Genomic DNA, 24,187 nt, shown 5'->3' on the forward strand with positions numbered 1-24,187 from the left:
AAATTAAGACGATTGTATTGAACACGATACACGTGTGTATTAGCACCCTACTGTAGTCCCGGCGGGGTTATCAACTGCACCAATACACCGGTAAGCAACCAGGGGAATATCATATGAAAAAAGAACTATCATGCATGTTTGATGTGTTAAAGTGTGTCACTAAATTTCCCTAACTGCCGATGTCGGCTATAATTTCGGTATAAACATGCACAGAAATTAACATATATATAATGTTATTGCCGGTATGTTATTGGACATTTTGTATGTCAAATGTTCATTATTTGTATTAAAATTAAGACGATGCTTATTTGCCAGAAAGCGTTTATTTCAAATTCAAAACAAGCAATAATCATACATAATACCAAAATATCAAACTAACAAAATGGCAACACTCTCGCTTAACGCAACGTTCAGAAGCACGCGCACTTAACAAAATTATTGCAACTAATGCAAGCTGTAATTAATATGTGACTACTTGCTATACAACCAGTATCATGCGAAAATTGATCTTATTTAATTGTGGTTCCCTCTTTGAATCTATGTTGCCTGTCGACTTTTAGAATAATGTGTCAGTAAGATATGTATTGCTTGCTCTACAACCAGCATCATGCGAAAATGGATCTTATTTAATTGTAAATCCCTCTTTGAACTTAAGTTGTCAGTCGACTTTTAGAATAATGTGTCAGTAATAAATGTTTTTCTTCAGTTTCACATGTTTTTTTAAGAAAATTTAGTGAAAGATGCAAATGTGTCTTATTTATTTTTTTCTGTGTCTTCAATGTATCTTATTTATATGTGACTGCGTGCTTATTTTTTTTTCAAGAAATGAAAGATGCAAATGTGTCTTATTTTAATTGTATCCATGTCTTAAATGTGGCTTATTTATATAAGATAAAATGATATACTGCCAGTGTCATGCAAAAAAGGATCTAATTTCTTAATATCCACATTCACGCTTTGTTCTTTATTAGCACCGTCTTTAATTAGGCTATTTATTTAAAGTACAGATTACTGTGAACTTAATAATTGTGCAACGGTGATGTTGATCCATTATCGTTGTTAATTTAAAATGTAGACAACAAGTTAGCAATTAATGAAATCAGTTATTTTGGAAGTAAATCTAATTTTTTCTGTACAGTAGCCAGGTGGATGTGTATTGAGCGGATAAGATAGGGATCACCACAACAAATTTCTAATGCACAGTATAGACTTCCCCTATTATTATTAATTACCTGATTGGAATAAATAAAGTGTTAAAGATCATTTCATGTGAAAAGCAGGATTTCTGACATAATTTCAATCGTTTTGCTTTTATACACAATTTCATGGAACAATGAATATATTGGCGCGATGGAACACAATTTATAAATCAAGCTGACAGTATAGTATCATTTTTAAATTATGTGTAATTTAATTCGCATCTCTCCCTTAACTCGTTCAATGACACGTGAACTTATATCAATTATAAAACATCACGTGCATCATTAAATATTTTTTTTAATTATGAAAACATATATGTTCTACATGGTTTTGTTTAGTTTTTTTTTTCTCAACCAGAGAGACATTATAAAACATTGTTATATATAAAGCGCTTTACTTTTCTACATTACATAAAGATATATCGATTTTTTTGTTAAGTGTACGTGCTTGACATATTTATAAAAAGGCAGTGTTTATTTTTGTAATAAAATCGAAAATTGACATTTAATTTGATGCAATCCACATTGTTTAGCGGCCAAGCGCAGTATTCCGCTCTCGGCGGCCGATGGTGTATTGCAATATATACAATGAAAAGCTGGGTTTCTGACATAATTTCAATCGTTTTGTTGACGCGGAAGTGCTTTTTGGTGGCCAAAAATACTATTGTTCCCTTTATTTAAACCTAAATCAGTATTTTTTTACACTTGAAGGTTTGTACAGCGGGGATTTCGGTACCGGCGCGGGTTTATGTGCTTGTTAAGAATTACCGAAATCCCCGCTAAGAGGCAACATATTATCCTGATTTATGCTTTGATTAAACATTGATAACTAAATTGCAAAAGTGTATAGCATATTGTAAATAAGGTAGTACGATATCATTTGTTTCATCAGATTTGTTTGGAAAATACTTTCTGAAGACTTATTATTACTATGTCATGTTATATTTACATATACTTTTGTGTAACCAATGTTTTAAATGTACATTTTACCTTTTTTACATTCGTTTACACATTTTTCACATTAATAAATTATTTAATAATGGAAAAAATATTCTGATAAGAGTGTTTAAATGATTAACACTAATATGATTGTGTACAAATCAACATTAATGCAAAGCCAAAACCCAAACATAATGACATATAGACCCTTTAAGGCGTAATATGGGAGATTGGCGTAAACATGGGTGATTTCGGCTCTGGGCGTACGAATGTAGCAGTACCGAAATCCCCGCTAATTATTTTCCAAAAGAAGTAACCGAATGGGAGATAATACATGTCACTGGTTGCTAATGAAAAAAAACACTATAATAATTTTGTTGACACTTGAAGGTTTGTACAGCAGGATTTCGGTACCGGCGCGCGTTTAAGTTCTAGTGTAGAATTACCGAAATCCCCACTGAGAGGCAACTTAATGCTGTCAAGAGTGCTTAATAATTAAAATTAATATCATTTTTTTGCACCTTAACATTCATGTGAAGTCAAAAACCATTCATACCGATGACCTATTGACCCTTTAAGGCGTAAATATGGGGATTTCGGTACTAGGCGGGCGAATGTAGAATTACCGAAATCCCCTTTTCATCATCGCACATTAGTGTAACACAAATTTTAACACAATATATGTAGGGAAACTACTCATATGATTCGCGTAATGTGAAAATGATTATTATGCTATAATTCGACCACGAAACTTGACATGACTTAATACCGGACATTATGGAATGGAGCTACGCTTGCCGTATTTGACATAAGACCCATTTTCGCAAATTATCTTATCAATGCTTACATGAATTTGATTGCTATAATCTAATGCGTATTCGACACGGAATTATTGTCAAGGTTTTTCATTTTGTCAATATTTATCATAGCAGGGGACATTGCTGACATCAATATGGATACTGTTTTCATTTTCTGTCGAGAAATGATATGACTTATTATCAAGATTATTTTATAGTACGGTAGCGTTCTCTTCACAAGTGAGATTTATTTGTACTGGTAAATTGCTCTTATACTCACCATTCGGACTCGACGATCGGCTCGAATAAAAATGTTAGTCGCTTTAAAGTACAAATTCATCATATTGAGCACGATTATTATTATTATTATTATTATTATTATTATTATTATTATTATTATTATTATTATTATTATAATTATTATTATTATAAAGCTTTTAGAAACTTATACCTTAAAAAAAATCCCATTGGAAAAAAAAATCCCATGGGAAAAAAAATCCCATGGGACAAAAAATCCCATGGGACAAAAAATCCCATGGGACAAAAAATCCCATGGGATTTTTTTATTATTTTAAAACACGATATAACGCGTTGAAATCGCGAGAAATGCTCATCATTTGTTAAAAGGTAGTGTTTCTGAAGGTTACATGAATAAATCTCTAAAAATCAGAAAAAAATCCCATGGGATTTTTTTTTCCCATAAAAAAATGGGATTTTTTTTCTATCAAAGTAAATTGAACGAAAATAAGCACAAATGCTTTAACAATGCTTAAAATCGATAACTAAGCACAAACGAACGTGTTTTATGTTTTTGAAAATCCCATGGAAAGTTTATGCAGCAAGCGTTAAAAAGAACAGTTGTTTTTTATTCATACAATAATCGTGCTGTGGAGCAATTAATCTTAGCAATAAATCTGTTCTGCGTCAAGCAACATTATTTATGTGTGTGGTATGTTTGTCAAATAATTCAAACAAGGTTTAAATGGCTTGTGTTGTTACTAACATTATACTTATTGAGGTGTTTGAAGAATACTTTGGATAAATCTTGAAGGTATATACTATTGATAAGTTTTGTGAATTAAATTTAATAATTGCAACTAAAATATATAACCATATTATAATAGATAATCACTTTAACGTTAAAACAAATCAAGTGTTCAAAGTATAATTGAGGAAAAAATGAGGGTTGGATACCATTATCCAATTTTTTTTATTTTTTAAGAAACATCACGACTCGGTGCATATACTGCTTGATATATACGTTTTATTTAGTAAGTTTTATTAAGATTTGCGAAAAGAACTTCAGAAATGTTTTTCTCCGTGAATAACTTATATCGGTAAATGAACAAATTAAACTATTTTGTTTCTGATAGAATAAATTAATATATATATATATGGATTGTTATTTCAACTTTTGAATTGACAGTTATAACATTATGCATGTGATTATTAATTGTATCCAAAGATAACATATTAGTTCCAAAATGTAGTTTACAAACACAAAATGTTGCAGCGTGAAGTATCAAAATTTACTCAAAGATACAGACACGAAATATGCTGAATTGTTTTAGACTCCATTATCCACCGTTAACATGTTTTTACAACTGACAGTAATTATATCCACTCATCTTCTGCCTTATCATGTTTTCGTACTCAAAAATATCGATATGTCCAGAGTTTGTGTTCGATTCATTCTTGGTAGCACCAAGGACAAAATGTTGTATACTTTCATCAGTTGGTTCTGTTTTTGGTACTTAACTCCGGAGGAGTTGCAAGCAGGGCAGACAATAAACAGAACAGAGCACAACATTATTTTATGTGTTAATAAAGGCATACGACCCACATAACATTGCATGTGTACCATGAATATATATGTTTGCGCATAAAATGAAGAAATCAGTTATTTATTCATAAATATATATATTGGCATTGTATACATATAACAATTTACTGACATAAAGCTTTTTTCGGATACGTTATTCTTTTGCGTCTGCCCTAAATTAATACAAATGTTAGATTGCTGCTTTTCATAAAGACCAGCTTTATAGATACTTTATTCGTACTTGCAATTGTTTGGGCCATTAATAAAATATATGATATTCAAAGTATAGTATCGATAAATCATATCTATCTAGACAATAAAGACATAGTTATTTATTGAACAGCTGAATTTTTTATTCAATTTCATGTACTTATGGCATTTACATATATTGTAAAATCTTGAAGTATTTAATACTATTGTATAAATTTATAAAAGCGCCGCGTCAGTTATTTGTTTATTCTAGAAAATGTTTTAATGTTGTTTGTGATCTAAGGAATTCTTAACAGATAGGCAAACAATAAATGTTAAACGTGTATTTTCAAACATACTACCTGCATCATCTAAGGGTTTAAGAAGTTTATAACAATTCTTTGAATATCGATTATTTGACATTGAACATTTTCACCAGCATTTTATTCACTTGGTTAAATACAAAAAACATAACAGTTATCGTTCACTTTCCCCAAAATAGTGAAATTATTAACATAAATATTGACGATGGTTTTCTTGCGACAATACATTATGTGAAACCGTTCAATATGATTAAGAACAGTACAGAACATAATATTTATTTAGTTTAAGCATTACAAGCGTATGATTTGACAAATATTTAACACAAAAATACATGGCGTGCTATATGTTGGATTTTAACAAGTATACATCTCTGCTGTGAATACATTAATATGGATACATAATAATTTTAAATAAGACATTTACTATTTAAAGGAACACGCCTTTAATAAAAAAAGCAGTCATATAAATAATATATACTTAAATTAAGATAATATTTTTTTAATATTGGTCAAATAATGAGTTGGTGATTACAAATCAAATTCTGGAAAATTAAATAATTTAACTCAACCGGATATAAGTTGTTTATATTCCTAATCGGTAATGAAAAACACGAAATAAATCTAGAAAAGAGCAGTGTTAAGATGAATTATATGTTCCTTACTTCACTGTAAAATTTAATAATATGTTCCTTACTTCACTGTAAAATTTAATAAAATCGATCAGAGATCGCGCGAAATATATTAAGTCAAAAAATCAGCTTCTTGAACGATTGTTTTAATACAATCGAAATTTGCATGTTTGAGTTAAGAAGATCTTGAATAAACATGGTGAATTTACTCAATTAAATTTCTTTAATATACATTCTTTAAAAGAACAACACAGATGTTTAAAGTAAGACTGAATCAGATATTGTTATAAAGGATTAGAAAATTAGAATACAATAGCAACAGCAATATACAACGCCAAGAAATTATAGCAAAACAAACACATGCCATCAAACAACATCACTTAAATAGACAAATTGTATTAGGAATACATGCCGACTAGTATGCAACAAGGGCATTGGTATCTGGTCACACGATGTATTCCTTTCCAAAGGTAAAAGGTGCATGTACAATGTAGCATGTCAGCTTTGACAGTTACCTGTTAATTCCCTGATACCTTATGAAATTTACGCCAATTGTCGCAAACCAATAATGTTAGTTTAATTAAAGTACGAATGAAACATTTTGATCAAAATAAACATAAATTTAAAAGTATAAGTATGCAAAAATTACCAATTTAAATATATGTCATTTATACTATTTTCTTGCGACATTAACGAGTTCGTATTGAAATCGTGTTTTCATTAAAAGAGTCAGACGTTAATTGTTCAAGTCATAGTTATGTTAACAAACGTCTTTGTTTCTAATGTTTAGAATATATATGCGCAAAAACACATTCAGCAAATGTACAAAGTAAAACATTCATGCATTATGTTTTTACAAGATAGTTAGAAAAGAAGTTTGAAATGTTTTGAGACCAACAACAATTCATATAAATAATAAGCTTGAGACTGAAAATGGGAGTTTGAACGATATAAAATACAGCGAAAAATTATTCATATCCTCACAAATATTTGAACACACTTATTTTAATCAGGACAAATCAGGAAAAACAATGTTCCAGACACAATTGCTTCACTCGTTTAACAGAATGGGGCAAAACATTGGTCAGAAATAAACGAAAGCCCCTACTCTATATCATTACATCTTCCCGCTTTTTAAATTTCACGTCGCGACTACTTGAGTAATTATGGACCAATGTTAAGTAAACAATTATATAAAGCAATAACTCTACAAATATGGGAGAAAAGTAAACAACGGACAGAAGCTGTAAACATAGGAAAGCAGTATTCAATGTTCACTTCACATCCCCTAAATGAGATCTGCCTCTGTATTTTGTTTCAAATTGATACCTATTTAAGTTTTCGAGATATGCTCTGTACAAAAGATAAGTATAAAAAGATCATTATTTTCGGAATTAAATAGTATAATTTCTTAGTGCATAGTATGATCGAATAAAACTTCTTGAGTTAGAGAGCTGACTGTTTAAGACAAGTGAACAGTGCGGAAACAATGTTCCTCCCGTCGGGGCATACACATTGCAAAAACTATGTTCATACAAAGTGTTGATACTTTTGTATTATCTTTTGTAAAAACATATATATTGTATATATACATTCATAAAAAAGGCCTCGTGTAGTTTAACAAATAATCAAACAACTTTAATTAGCGATCATAATTAGTTACAGGTTACTGTTGAATATACACAAAAGTTAAAACATTTAAACATACATTTTTATAATATAATACACTAGAATATGAAAGTATACTAATAGACATAACATAACAGTAAAATATTCGTCGTTTACCTAAGAAGTAAAGATGTCAAAATAATTGAGCTTTAAGTATTTCATTACACAATATAAAAGTAAAGAAAGCCATCTTTACACACAAACTTCAAACAAAATTTAGAAAAGGTATTATATTTCCTAACATAACAGTTTAACATTCCATTTTAACCTCGAAAATGAACACGGCTAAATATAGTTTAAATTAGAAAGAATACCATTGCATTTTGATATTGTTGTGTTCAAAATACTTTAATATTTTCAACACATTATTAAGTTTGATACTTGTGAAATATGAACATCATAAATCTGATGTGTTGTTCTTTTTAAATATTCGTAAGTTCACATTGTGGGTTTGGAAAGGGTTCTTATTGTTTTGCTATCGGCAAATAGAATGATAATTTTGTCAAAATCTCCAACTGCATTTTCAAACTGTTGGGGTTCATCAACGTTTTGAAAGAGTAGTTTTTGTTCATGTGTTCATTTGTTCATTTGTTAAAGAACATGCCATTCACAAGTTAAACCAGTGATCGTCGACTCCCTGCTACTTACTTACGAGCTTACTGCTCGTAACAATGTTCCTGAACTCGTTTAAGAAAATAAGTTAAATTAGCGATGCTTACAAAAAAATCCTGAACACTAAGACTGGGGGTATTGGTAGATGCATACGTGCCGAGCAAATAAACGAATCTGTATTCGACATTTATACCTAGTATTCTTTTATCGTACAACATTCTCAAACTAGTCGGTTTTTAACAAAAACAAAACACACACACAGCAATATCCCCAAATAAAGAAAATAAAACACAAATAAATCAAATAACGAACACGATAAATGACAATGGACGTTATTTTTTATAAACAACAATACGTCGTTATTATGTGCATGACAACTATATCCAAGAATTTCTAAAATCAGTAGGTTTATTTATAGGTCGTTTATTTCGACAAAGCTCGTGAATGGGGTTTAATATTTATATTTGCAACACAAACATGTAAATCTGCTTTTATGAATTAACAATTGACTGCATAGGTAAAAACTATATGAAAATATTCCTATTCGGAAAAAATGTATTTATGTGTACCATATTTTAATACGAAAACGTACTCCTTGATTCCGAATTCTTTTTATTCTGCCTTTGAGTGTCATTCTCCAAAAATTCAAAGTCTGTGCAATTTGTTTCCCAACTTCCACCATTTTTCTCCTGTTTGGCGCCGGTGTAAATTGTCTCCGCTTCAAAGTTGTCCTCACTTTTACCGTAATCAAACAGTTTTTCGGCGCTTTCGTTAGTTGTTATTTCTTTAGTGATATGTATCAGTTCTTCGGACGCTTTGTACTTTGTCTCCGATGTGGCGGCATTGTCTAGTTCTTCGGCCACTGCAGAATGTGTCTGAACTGAAGTTTTTCTCTCACCTATTAGGCCCAATACATACGATGATGCTGGGATCATGTAGCTGGATTCTCGCAAACCAGTGTGCAGATAATCATCTGTTATCTGTGGCGTAATCTAAAGAAAATACAGGAATAATGAACCCCTTAAGACATCAGTAGAATAGAGAGCATTTCGATCATACGCCAGTCTACGGCAAGCTACCAATTTCCTGTAAGACAGTAAGAACACAAAACAAAACGCCTAAAGCCTAAAATGATAACAATTTATTGCCCTGCTTTGGACTTCCTTGGACCGGAAAATGGAAATCATTTAGGTTAAGATGTTGTCAAGGCATGCCAATCGCACAATAAGCAGTGATAAGTCCATTACTTTTACAATTGTATGTTTGCATGTTTATAAGCGTTGTCTGTCAAACTGTTGTCAATTTATAAGCTGTTGTGATTATTTATTAATTTACCTAATTAGGCTTTCAATAAATTGGCATGAAATTGTCATAGTTAGCATAAACGTTTGGCAATCCGAACAAGATCGGGAATACCTTTGCTTGTATCTTAAGTTATTGTTGACAATTAGCAGATCAAAAACTGTATGATAAAAGAATACACTTAAATATAAGAGGAACATTTAATATATCTGCGTCAACTAGAAGCATCAATTTAAATCGTACACCAAACCTGGAAAGATGTGTACATTGCTGTCGCCTCACGCTCTGTATTGTCCAAAGGAACGACTACATATGGAACGATACAGTCGTCTTGGACGTCGTCGGGCAATACATCATAATGATCGGTGTTGTCGTCATTATTGTCGTTTGAACAGACATCATAATTACCGCTGTTGTTTTCATTATTGTCTTCGGGTTATACATCATAATTACCACTGTTGATGTCTTTCAATTTTGCAAATAAAATATATCACAGATGTCAATAAATGTTGTTTAGGGTTTAACATATCATAAGAGTTAACAATTGTGTGTGTCAATAATAGCGTGGGTTCATTTATGTGAACGATTTATTAAGCGAACCGAATGCGTTAACGTACATCTGCACAAAATAAGATGAAGCATATATAATGTTATAAATGACGTATGACTTACTTGTACTTAATATGACTTGGTATCGGAATGATATCAACTACTCACTGGAGTACCGATGGTTTTAGTTCATTCCTCAACATTAAATAACGCCGTTATCAATATATATTGCAACTACAAAATATTATCGATAACGGAAATCTCAATACAAATTTGACCATTTTATATTCACACTTAAGTTATATTATATTTTTAAGTCTCCAAATTGGTACATAGAGTAATGTGTTTCAAAAGGTATGCACTTACATTTGAACGGCTTTTTGAGCCCTCTTCTCTGTATTTGAAATACAAATATCTTTACCAAGTTAGATTAGTTTTTTATATTAATTCTGAGTGTCCGTTTTAGTAAAAATTCTGCTATAAAATATTAAAGTATCGCGATTCAAAATAAAAACAATTAATTGTTATAATATACAATAGCAACATAATTAAGAATTACCCATGCATGAGTCAATTAAATAAAAACAAAATCAACCTTTAATTGTTGACAAAATATCAAACTTAGCATACAGTACATTTATTTATATTCTTGCTTTTCTTCATTCGGATAATTAAGTCGGGAGTCTAAGGCTGTAGATTCCAAACGGGTAAATAGGGCAAAGCCCCCGAGCCCTAGCTTATTGTTCTTTTGATAGTCTTTTAAGTTGCAATTTTTGGTGAGTAAAATGCAAAATATTATTAACCAGACCATCCGTTACACTCAATGTTAGTGATTTTTTTTCGCTTATTATTTTACAGCCTGTGCCTTTTTGATTGGGAAAAAAATGCGCGATAGATTATGAAATTGGGAAAAAATAAACATTATTATAATTATTATAAATAACAGTATACAAATTGTTTATAAGTGCATGTTTCTAAAATCTATATTTTAAAGTACTAGATAATTAAATTGCTGTATGATAAACTCAAAACATTATTAATGGGGTTTAGTTTTAAAGTTTGACTTATATTTTCGGAAAATTTGGCCAGACATTTTGGGAAAAAAAGTTTATTGTTGCCATTGAGAAACAACATTTTTGTATTTTTTACAATTGGGGAACAGCCTGTAAGAGAATGTAATTGTGTGCAAAAAACACTAAATGTGTATTTGCCATTATATATAAATGTTATAAAGAATGGCGAAAATATATTTAAATTGACAAACCATACCATATCTGAAAACAACTGTCCAAAAGCATATACAGATATGTCTTTTGCAAATGAAACGAAATGTGCATTTCGTTTGACTGCAGAAAATGAAAACCAGTAGCCAGTAACATAGCAAATACGCAATCATTTCTATATTTGGTTAACATATTGTTTTACAATATGATATTGCAGGCTAACTTTGATTATCAGTCATTTAAAATTTAAAGATGGGGGACATTTGCAACATTTCTTAGAAATGTAAGATTTTTGGAAAGAAGCCAAGAGATTTCAGTCCGTCTCAGCGGCTAACCAATCAGACAATAATAAAAACAGACCGGGAACAATCGGTATCAAGCGCACATTTCCGGCATGCCCAGGAAGATCTAACAATATTCGTTGTCACCCCTTAAAAATCATCGGTTTACACTGATCTAGAAATCGATACGGAACAGCTCAAATCCGGATTTCCAAATAATCCGGACAATTGACACCCTTGCAAGATGCATGAGCTGCTAACTGAAGGTTTAACATATAACATATTCAGAATTTGTTGACCATCCAAATCGCACAAAAAGCAATTGCAAGATGACGTGCATTACAAACCTGTTCTTTATCATTCTGAACTATTTGTACTTTCAATAAGAAGTACTTCCATAATATTCCAAACGTTAATGTGATTAAAGTACGAACACTTAATTATAGAAGGTATACCAAACATTGTATTGCTGTCTGTGAACCATCCGCCTGAAGTAATAATCCAACAGTTACAGCACATTGTTTTTTGATACCGTAACTATCCAAGATGGCTGACATATTGGCTTTGTTTGTATGCCAATAGATAGAGCTTGCGCATTCTTCTTAAATATGTGGTAATGGACGACTGTAAACATTACTTCATATATAAATGGGCATTTTCACGTTTTGGTAAATTAAGAAAATAAATAAAAAATGTTTTAGATTCGCAAATTTGTGTTGTAGTTGTATTTGTGAGGAAACACTAATACTGAACATTAACCATGCTCTAAAATATCAATTTTATGCATCTTTTGACAATTTAAAAACCTGCAAATTATAAAGCGTTGAAAAGCGAACGATTAAATAATTTGGAGAGTTCTGTTGTTGTCGTTTAGTTTTGTGCCACTATGAGGATTGCTTATATAAAGTATAAAATACATCTCTCATTGTATGAGAACGGATGGCCGAGTGTCTGAGCGTTAGACTTTTACTCCAGGGGTCAGTGATTCAAGCCCAGATGAGGGTTCCTTTTTTCTGTCTTTAATTTTATTCATGCTTTTTACTGGAGCTTTGTAATTATTATGTTTACATTTATAAATATAAAGCATTTATTAACTAAGTTCAAAAAGAAAATACATGCCAAAGTCTAAAAGAAAGACACAATTACAGGTTAATTTCCATTCTATTAATAATAACATGAATTCAAATTTAAATCAGCACATATATGGCTTTATTGCCTAGACCGGTGTATTTAATATAATGAAGGGCTTTGAAATTCTCACTGATATATGAGATCATATTTATTTTTTGTTAAAATAAATCAATGTTATAATTACACACTTTTGAGTTTTTAACTGAACTGACGATTTAATTTTATAACAGTTTTTATTCCTGCCATAGTATTAAAAAGTCACTTGCTCGATAAAAAATTAAAGCATGGTGCTATGTTTTAGCTACATACAAAAGAAAACATCGCAAAAATCAACAAGATGTATGTATCCGAAAGTAAATTACGTCCAAAATCCTGCAAGTTTAGCATGCAAGAAATTCACCAAAACATCGATTCAATATTGTTCAAACAGAATCAAATGCCAAACGTTAATGATAAAATACAAATAATATTACAAAAGAATGCAGCAATCAACCAAAAACAAAAATAACAAACAGCAACATATTGAATTAGTTAGTAAAGGATTGCGAATGGCAAGAAGAGTATTTTCCATGGTAAACAACTTAACAAGTAATGCCAACGACATAGGCATCTTTAAATGGCTAATGCACAAAATTGTATAAGTTATCAACCACAAATGATTTAGCTATAAATGCGAAATATTTTTAAATTGTTATTCGAAGATTTTTTTAAAAGAAATATATCGATTAAACTTTGAAGGATAAACCTACTTAGCAATTCGACGGACAAGACAGCATCCAAATAGCTTTGTCTTAATGTAAATAATACAATTGTTGATTTTCTTTGACTAACTAATGATAAAACTATTCAATTTCTATACCTAGAATACTCATCATATTAAAATATCCAAAATTGTAGCACTTTCTTTTCACGCTCACAATTCAAGATGGCTGACAATTCAGTTGCAATCAGTTTTGCCCGTACATGCGCATTGCAAGCCTTCTTTTGCTATTTCTCCATATATGGGCATTTAAGCTTGTGGATGGTCGTATACTATCTATCAACATTTAATGAAGCCTTTTTTTTTAATTTACACAAGTGAATTGTCTGTTGTCTGTTATACGCGAATATGTACTAGTATATTACGTAAGTCTTAATGGGACTTTTGTTTTAATATAGTAATTCGGGAGTACTCTCTCGACATTTTGGGAAGACCCCCGTCAACACAAAATATGCTTCCTAAGAGTTTGACAATGTGTCAGCAGACGAAGAATATGTGGAACGTGATTGTGAGTGTAGACGGCATCGGTTCATTAATCAAAGGGCAGATTCGAGATTATGTGTCTCTCCAGGAGGCTGATGAACAAAAAGATGAAGAGAATAATGATGGATGTGGCAATATTGATTAGGATTCGAACGAAGATAAAGATTTGCGTAAGTTAAAAAGTTATGTATTTATGGTAGGGGATGCAGACACAACTGTTCACATAAACCGAATGTATAGAAAGTGTATGAAGATATTTATAATGTCCGTGAAATTGAAAAAATGCAAAATAACTTAAATTGATGGGCGTTCTTTAAGATGATACAAGCTCGGTTTTCACAAACAGAAGAAAGAAGAGACAGCGAAGTAGATTTACTTTTAAATTTAGTGGACACATATTATGTTTGCTATGACATCTGAGGAATTGCGCCCAACAATTTGATGTCTCACAAGTCATGGCATGGCATCGTGTCTAGAAACCACGGTAAGTTAGGCCGACAACCAAGGCACGCACTTGGGTTAGACGACGATCAGCATGTAGTTAAATATCTTGAAAATTACGCTGAGCGCGAGGGTATCCCGATGCCGGCGGCACAACGGGGAAGGGACAATATACCACCAAATTACTTACTTGCGAGCACTTCTTTGCTCGACTTGTTCATAAAGTATACTATGCAGTGCAGATGGGAACAAAGAGCGATCAAAGTCACTGCTTTCAAGGACATATGGTCTAAATGCATTCCACACATTTGAAAAGACTCTCCCCGTGATGATGTCTGCGCTTCGTGTTAAAACATGATAAAGCGCGTGAGAGTCGCTCTAGAACAACAGGAAAAGCTTGAGGCGAAGGATACGTACGGTGACCATATAAGGCGTGCTAAGATGGTAATCACCTATTGAATAAAAAATTGTAACTCCATTTATGTTCTTTTTATATTGATTGTTTTACACATTAATACGACTCAGAAATCACATTAATTTTTTTCTGTTTGAATTTAATAATATGACAATAAGATTGACTATTTTTAGGACGATACATTATGTATTATTGCTGTCATATTTCTTTCCACGAAAGAGAGCACTATAATGAGTGCATACGGGGAAGTCGGGTATGCATGTAGGTCAAAGGAGACCACATTGAACATCGTTCTGGGAAAACGGAGATAAATACATGTGCGAAAATTGTTTTCTAACATTAACCTGCGAATTCGTTACAGGATAGTCAGGATAATTTTCCCTTGTATTATACTTTTCGTTAAAAGCAATATCTTCTTAGCAAAATTCCATTTTAGGTGGAAAGTGTCGTCCCTGAATTCCTGTGTGGACTGTACAGGGTCGAAACTTAACGCACATGCATTTAACCCTATTTAAAAGCGAGGCTCATAAATAATCTGATTCAAAGAAACCATCAAACACCTCAGAAAACATATATCCATAATTAATAATCATATAAGAAAATAAGACGTACAAGTAAAATTATGGTAAATGGTTCAATATTTATAACTGAACAGATCACCAGTTTCAAAATGTCCTCCAAAACTACCAAATAAATCCGACTCTGATCGACGAACAACACATTACAGTTCTCCACACTAAAAGACAACACGTTATTCCATGGCATCAAGTTTAACAAATGCAGAAATTTGATCGGAAGTTCTTAAAACAGTATTTGAAGATGCCTGTCGAATTGAAAAAAAATCATCGAAATCGATTGATTCCATGAAACACTCTATGTGGAGAATGGGGAAACGATTTTCCATCATAACCCCGACCGGGAGCTCGTTAGCAACACCTCAAGCGAAAGAAACCAGGAGTTCAGGGCTATGCATCGTGTTGGAATCCAGAAAAGAAACGGTACACTCGACAAGCGACAAATTCAGAAAATCATGGTTGACACAGAACGGGCAGCGTGTTTATCAACCATATTGGTCGGTTCCAATCTTTTATTGAAAGGACAAAACGGCTGCTGTCGTGAGATAACAAACACTGGGAAGTTAAAAGTTATATCATACAATGTAAAATGACTTGTGCGAAAATTCAATGACATTTACTTTCTAGAATATATTAATCAATTAGAGAATGTATTGTTAGGTAAACAAAGACAAAAGCAAATAGTTCAAACACTAAACAGAACCAACTTTAAAATTACATACATTTATGGACATACATGTTATGGAGTTAAAAGAGACCGACAAGGGTGTTTTCATATTTATTATAAAAGCGTTATTAAAATATAAAACATTGATCGTAAACGTAAACAATTTGGGCATAGTGTTTAATTTATCTAATTTAAATTAGATAGAACAGGTATTGGTTGTGCTTACATTCTACCAAGTAAAAAGTCGCAAGATATCCAAATGTCATTTTTTCGAAGAAATTTAGTCTAAAATAGAACAATATTGCGTCTAATGGTATACTTTTATGATATAAGCATTCAAATCAAGAAATTGTTGGTAAAAAAAAAACATTGAGAGGATAATAACAATGTTCATTCACATTTAAATGAACCGCATTTGAGCGTCAAGGCCGAGGGATAAACCCTTATTCGCAAATCAGTCGATCATACCATTTCTAACGGCAGTTTGCTCGGATATAGGGTGGGTAATAAAACTTCACAACGACACGTTTCATGGGAATTTCATGCATGAATTTTAATGAGGTGGAAGGAACAAATTCTCGGATAATGCTGCAATGTAGTTTAATTTTCTCGCGATAGACAATATCAGAAGTGCATAGCAAACTAGATACAAATCGACATAGATAAAAACAATGTTATTTGATAATGATAAAACAAAGCAAATGTATGTGTTAATAGATGAAAATATACAAGTATTTAAAAATCTAATTGACATTTTCACGCAATATCAATATGAAAATAGTGGTGATGTATTTTGGCAAAGTATTACAATTAATTAACAATACACAAAAGCATCAACAAGTTCAAGACATTTCTGACATAACTTGCAAAACAGCAAAGTGTAATTTCCTTAACGCACCTAAATCAATTTTACAAGAATACACCCAACACAAACAGGCAAACACGAATACATTATGGAAAAACATACAATGCTATTCGTAGATGAGCAATACGATTATTGGAAGCACACGCCTATGTACGATTTCCGGAAAGCATTCAAAAACCTGTTGGAAAACACTTAAAAATTAAATAAACCTATTAAAATACAGATCAGTAAAAATGTATGATTGCTCAATCATTTTAATGACCTTAAAGAACGTGATTTTTAACATAATATATAAAATGAATTACGTGAACTTAATTTCAATACACCACAAACCGATAATGACCATTTATGTTTTTCATTCAATTTTTTACAAACAAAAAATGGTTTACAACTTTGATAATAACTTACATTTACATTGAATTGATTATGCTTAATTCTATGACTATGTCGATCACTTCGGAGGCAAAAGTTAATTTCCTACCAAATACGATCTAAGTTTGTTTCCACACGTAAAGCACTGTATTCATAAAGCGATTACGGATATAACAATGCTGTTATCTTACGCCGATTATCACGTCATATTTGAAGTTCTTCCACATAAGTCTAATTATATTAAATGCCATGGAAAAATAGTGTAATACTTACAAATTTACACTCAAAATAAGTAAACCAATAGTTGTGACTTTCGATAAACGACCTACAAGTATGTATGATGATTTCTATGGTGAACCGTTTAAAATCGTTATATCCTTCTAATATTGTGAGGTAACTTTATATAAAATACATATATTGTTATAACAGAAATGATGCATAACTTTGTAACCAACTCTCAAATAATCAATAGGGTCAAATACTCAATACTTTAAATCTTTAGTCTTTAACGTAAAAACAGTCTAACAGTTCCAAACTAAACGAAGTAATCATTACTGAATGTTTGATGTAATAATAATAATAATTGTATTTAGTAATTTCTTCCGATATCGCTTATTTCATGTGTTACTCTTGCATTTTTACAAACTAAACGAAGATGATTATTATTGCACATTGTTAATGCCGCTAGTAAGTTCGTAACTCAATAAGAGAGCTTACCAACTCGAGAACATTGTTTCTATCATAGTTATGCAAGGCCTATGTATTGTTAGGATTATTAGTCGCAGGCATAAATCAGCATTACATGTCAACCAACAGTATTGTCATGGCAACTTACTTGTAAAAGACAAAGATCTAAACATGCATAAAACCGTTTGATATTAACACCATTTTAATCATCAAGAGATTTCGTCAAATGAACAAACCAAGCAGATCATGTAACACGCAACAGATTATATATTTTTGAATATGCCCAACACAAGTAAACATCGTGCACCATTCGTTCGCTTAGTTTTGTTTGCAATACTGGTCCTTTCATTTTATCTGCATTTTGAATGCTGACATATTGATAACAAATGCAAACAAATGTTTTATTTGATACGTAAGCTTTATTAAATAATAAAATGAATGGAAAAGTAAATATATAAAAATAGAAAAAATACCTTAAAGCATTAAAAAAAATACAAAAATGCTGTACACTTTATGGTTACAAATTAACAAATATAACGAAGCAAACAAATGTAAGACAAATATATTACAAAATTACAAAAATAAAGCTAAATCGTATAACAATTAAGCATCTGTTCCGATACCTACGGTATTTATTTATTTGCGTGCAATATATTTGCGAACGCACAAATAACATATCAGCTGTGTCCAGTATAGAAACATCCAAAACATGCTTTCATTTTCATGTAATATCTATGACGACACTTTTTGAACATTTGCGTATGTGTTTGCATCATCCAGCGCAATGCAGTCTGCACAAAACTTGAACTGGTCCTACAACATACACATTCTTTTACTTTAAATCATTTTACAACCGAAACATACACTGACTCGTGTTAATATGCCAAAATATATTTACAAACATTTGCGAATGCGACGTAGTCAAACGATTTAGTTTATGTCTGAACTAACAGGTAAGGGCAAGTCATATGGGTCTCTTCCGTTCGGTCAGTCTGTCATTGATCGGGTAACAATATTGAAATGATCTTTAATACAAATAGTATCTAAATACGGGACATTGAGTAATTCTCTGCTTTGTGTGTATTAGGTGTACTAAAATACGCTTCACAACGTACGAAGGTTGGTATAATCTGTTTTCGCCTCAGCCTCAGGTGCCTGACGACACGTGGTATGCTGACCTCACCATCAATCTCCACGTGTTCCAGAAGCGTCCATATGACTACGAACAGACCACTTTTGTCGGCGCCATTTCTATTTATACATGATATGTAAAATCGTTTCATAAGTAGTTCATAACTATATATGGGTCGTGCTGTGTGAAAAAAGGATTAAATGCACGTGCGTAAAATGTCGTCCCAGGTTAGCCTGTACAGCCCGCACAGGCTAACCTGGGACGACACTTTCCGCAAAAACTTGATTTTTGCTTTGAAGAAACTAACTTTCAGAGAGAAATATCACACAAGCGGTCAGTGTTGTCCCTGATTAGCCTGTGCGTACTGCACATCCTAATCTGGGACGGCATTTTACGTACATGCATTAAACCCCCTTTTCAAAGAGCACGGCCCATATTCATCACAGCAGTCAGTAATGATTGATCGTTATATTCTCGGTTCTCTTATAACTACTTCCAGTCTGCTGAAAAAACCTGTATTACTAGTTTGAAGCTGCACATTCAATATCATAGGATATGATAATGACAGTAAGAATATCAATACAATTTATGATAGGCATATCTTACAATAACAGAAATTACATAACAGATAATCCTTAAGGCCCAGTCTCACTATGTTGCCGGCGGAGCCCCGGTGCGTGATCAGGTATCTACCGGGATGAACCGGGGCTCTACCGAGATGAACCGGGACTCCACAGGGATGAACCGGGGACGACCGAGCACAACCGGGGCTCAACCGGGAAAGTATTAAAATGTTTAATATCTCCGTGATGAACCGGGAGTCACCGGGAAGGACCGGCTACGGCCGGTGTGCACTGGGAACAACCGGGACGGCACCAGGAACAACCGGGATGGTACCGTAGCTCCACCAGCGCCCATACAGACCCCGGCAGAGCTACGACAACGCCCCGGTAGAGCCCCGGTTAATGCCGGCAGAGTCCAGGTATAGCTACGGTAAATAAGTAAAACGGCGCTCTGCCGGGACGCCTTCGGTATTCATAGGGGCTCCGCCGGGGCATAACCGGCGACGACCGGGGTTAAACCGGGGCGTTGCCGCATCTCTGCCGGGGTCTGATGCCAGTATAGCCCCGGTGAGTGCCGGCGGAGTAAGGTATACCGGGGCTCTGCCGGGGCTCTGCCAGGGCTGTGCCGGGGCTGTGCCGGGGCTGTGCCGGGGCTGTGCCGGGGCTGTGCCGGGACTGTGCCGGGGCTGTGCCGGGGCTGTGCCGGGGCTGTGCCGGGGCTGTGCCGGGGCTGTGCCGGGGCTCTGCAGGGGCACTGCAGGGGCTCTGCCGAGGCTCTGCCGGGGCTCGGCCGGGGCTCTGCCGGGGCTCTGCCGGGCCTCTGCCGGGGCTCTGCCGGGGCTCTGCCGGGGCTCTGCCGGGGCTCTGCCGGGGCTCTGCCGGGGCTCTGCTGGGGCTCTGCCGGGGCTCTGCCGGGGCTCTGCCGGGGCTCTGCCGGGGCTCTGCCGGCTTTCACCGGGGCTCAACCGGGGCATTACCGGAGACAACCGGGGCTCTGCCGGGGCTTCACCGGGATAAACCGTAACCATTCCAGGGTTGACCGGGACTCTGCAGGGCTGTTGACCGGCTTCAACCGGGGCGGCACCGGGAAATAGTGTGACCGCGTTTAAAAGTTGTACGAATCATCCCGGTTCTAGCTGGTAGACCGGCGTTAGCAAACCGGGATGGACCGGGGCTATACCGGCAATAGCGAGACTTGGGATTTAAGTTATGCAGAATTTCAGAAGCATGTGTGTATTTACTACATTGATGCAAGCTGATTTAATATTGCATTTATGGAATAAATTACTCCCCATTCCCATTAAATTGTTTGTATGTAAACCGGGTAAATTACATGCAAAGAAATCGGATGTTTTCGTGTGCTATATGTCGATATATTTTGATCAAGTTTAAATAGGGGTAGAAAAAGTACATCACAGTTGTTAATTATAAAATCTCAGTTGATTCGTTTTTGACACTATCTCACGGTAGTACGGAATAAAGGTCCCATATTGAGTATGTGAAATGGGTATGGTACGAAGGACAGAGTATCAACTAAACAATTATTCATCATGATTAATTATTATTATTATAAAATATTACTTATTACAACAGATACACTATATTGTATAAAAATATGCAAATTCATTTTATACATAATGTTATGCAGTGTAAGGGTAAGTTTAAATGTGTATACAAGGATAAGTTAATTAACTTACAGGCATTGAACTAGGATGGGTGCTTCACTTCTTCTAACATTTCGTACGTGGCGCAACAGATCCATAAATGATCGAGGACTCTGGGGCAGTTTCATCGTTTGCGACCAGCCTGTGTACACTATCTGTGAAAATCTGTGTGTCTGTAAAGTCAACACTGCTAAGCATTATTGCACGGAAAACATGGGATCATAAAACAGGACGACAAACACTGCACACTCTAAAACAATTGAAAATATCACTTTATCTGACCATGTCTTTAGTTTAGCAATATTAAGTTGTTGTTTTTTCAATTTAACAGACGAACTAATACGTAAATGAATACGTGGACAGCAGTTTTTGTACTGCCGTCAAAGTGCTATTCGCGCTGTTCATAAAGAATTTCATGATAATGCCGTATGTACATTCCAAGAAATCGAGTTACTTAGTGTACTTCTGTGTTAGTAACAGTCACCTGACATTTACATCTGCTAGAAATTAAGGGTCGCGCAAAATATTCCATTTTCACCTTTAACGTGTTGTTGAATTACTTCATTTTGGGCTGACTGAAAGACGAATGATCGGATGGACGTTTTTGAACAGGAGACTAACAGCTAACATAACGTCAAAAGTGTATACCAGAATGAATGATCAAATGGTAGGTATTTGATTAGTTATTATAATATAATTATTGTTCTTCATCCATTAACCTTGACCTCTGGTTATTTCATACAATTCGAACATTGACATGTAAACGTAAACAATAGCACCGCCAAGCGGGTGCAGACCGCTCATCTATTTTTCTGTTCAAAGGTAAAGGGACCTATCTAAATACTTCAATCAAAAAGGAGGGAGAGGTGGAGGTGGAGAGGGGCATATTGTGTGGGGGTGTGGTCATTTATTACATTATCTTCCAAAAATAAGAAACAATAGGAAAACAAAATAATGTATTTGGGGCGATTCTTGGGTGGGGTGATTGGACGGGTCTTTCAAAAATAAAATAATACAAATAAATAAAAAAAAAATAACCATGTTTCAAAAAACAATTTTTAGTGTTGGGGTTCAGAGGGTTGCGGGGGGTCGGGGGGGGGGGTTGAGAGGGGTTATAGTGTGAGGGTGTGGTCATTTATTTGATGATCTTTCAAAAATGAGAAACAATGGAAAACAAAATATTATTTAAGAGGGGGGATTGTGGGGGATGGCTTGGAGTCTATTGTGGTATGTCAGGTAAGTGTTGTTTTGTCAAAGTATGAATCAAATCTGATCATAAATAAAGAAATTAAGACATTTTAGCAAAATGTATTAATTTGACCTTGAGAGTCAAGGTCATTCCAATGTCAAGGTCAAAAACAACTTGACAGGTACAGTACCCTCATACTAGTATGAAAGTATTTGAAGTTTGAAAGCAATAGCCTTGATACATTTTAAGTAAGGAGAATATAAACACAAAATTTAACCAAATATTCAAAGTTACTAAGTCGAAAAAGGGTCATAATTCCGTCAAAATGCCAACCAGAGTTAAGTAACTAGTCCTGTACAGTCTCCATGTGATAGATATTATGTGTTCCAAGTCTGAAAGCAATAGCTATGATACTTTAGGAGTTAAGTGGACCAAAACACAAAGCTTAACGAAATTTTCAATTTTCTAAGTAAAAAGGGGCCATAATCTGTCAAAATGCCAGTCAATGTCACATAACTTTGCCTGCACAGTCCTCTTATAATAGTAAGTGTTGCATGTATGAAAGCAATAGATTTGATACTCTAGGAATTAAGTGAACCTAAACACAAAACTTAACCCAATTTTCAATGTTTTATGTATAACAAGGGCAGATAATTCTGTCAAAATGCCAGCCAGAGTAATCTTACTTTGCCCGCACAGTTCCCTTATGATAGTTAGTAAGTGTACCAAGTTTGAATGCAAAAGCTTGGATACATTATGAGAAAAATGGCCTTAAACACAAAACTTAACCGGATGCCGACGCCCACGCTCAGGTAATGACAATAGCTCTTTTTTCCAAAAATATATGAGCTAAAATGCTTCAAATATTATTTAAAACTTCAAACTAAATTAGATGTTTATTGTATATACTTCGCACCAAAATCGTATTACAATATAGACCAATTTGATTCTAGATCAACGTCAAATTACTGTGTTGTCCTGCCTTCGACACGAACACCCTTAGCTAGTAAATACACAATTAAAATAGACTTAAACAAGTATTATTGAGTTATATAAATTGTCAATTGTTTATGGAAGTGGGACAAAGATTACCTTTTGTTTCAGATTTAGGTCAAACGATCTTGTATAAAACTCTGGTCCGTCTTTCGATTCACAGGATACACCAGTCAATCTTATACCAGAAATCGACTTTGTTTCGTTTTCGCCTGGAAGACATTTTTCTTCCTGCAAATAAATTACACATTGTTTATATGCATGACGTTCGGCCTGCTTGATTTAAAAAAATAAACCGCTTTAAATTTACAGTTGCAGTTACAGTTGCCTGGGTTCATGAAAAAACAATAATTGATTTTCTGCTAATCTTTCTGTAGTTCAATTATATTACCGAAATACACATATATATGTAATAGACTGCAATTTTGTGAAATTATGTTTTAGTTGCTCCCATTACCCCATATCTTTCAATGGGCATAACGAAGTGATAGCAATGAGTTCCACCCGTGTTTAATCGGGTTTTAAGTGCATCATACAAGACCATACGTATTTTGTTCACCTCAGACATGGACTCATCAAAGGAAATAATCAGTTCAATTTCCTTTTCACATATCAGTCTACAGAAGTCCACAACACTGTGTTCTAGAGGAGCTTGTGTGATAATGAATCTTGTCGAAAGCTTGAAACTCTGAAGCAAATCAAAGGATTAGTATTTAA

General features: G+C 33.8%; 1 protein-coding gene across 1 annotated transcript in view; it reads right to left on the minus strand.

Moving 5' to 3' along the window:
• Positions 1–16,691: 16,691 nt before the first annotated feature.
• The window catches only part of LOC127859008 (receptor-type tyrosine-protein phosphatase T-like), a 75,136-nt gene continuing 67,640 nt past the window's right edge, over positions 16,692–24,187 (minus strand). Inside the window, exons 18-21 of the mRNA XM_052396391.1 lie at positions 23,570–23,701; positions 21,322–21,461; positions 19,045–19,180; positions 16,692–18,742 (exon numbers count right to left, since the gene is read on the minus strand). Of these exons, the coding sequence (XP_052252351.1) occupies positions 18,662–18,742; positions 19,045–19,180; positions 21,322–21,461; positions 23,570–23,701 (489 nt within the window). The 3' untranslated portion in view covers positions 16,692–18,661. The remainder of the gene's footprint in view (positions 18,743–19,044; positions 19,181–21,321; positions 21,462–23,569; positions 23,702–24,187) is intronic.

This window comes from Dreissena polymorpha, chromosome 14, assembly GCF_020536995.1.
Source record: "Dreissena polymorpha isolate Duluth1 chromosome 14, UMN_Dpol_1.0, whole genome shotgun sequence".
Lineage (NCBI taxonomy): Eukaryota > Metazoa > Mollusca > Bivalvia > Myida > Dreissenidae > Dreissena > Dreissena polymorpha.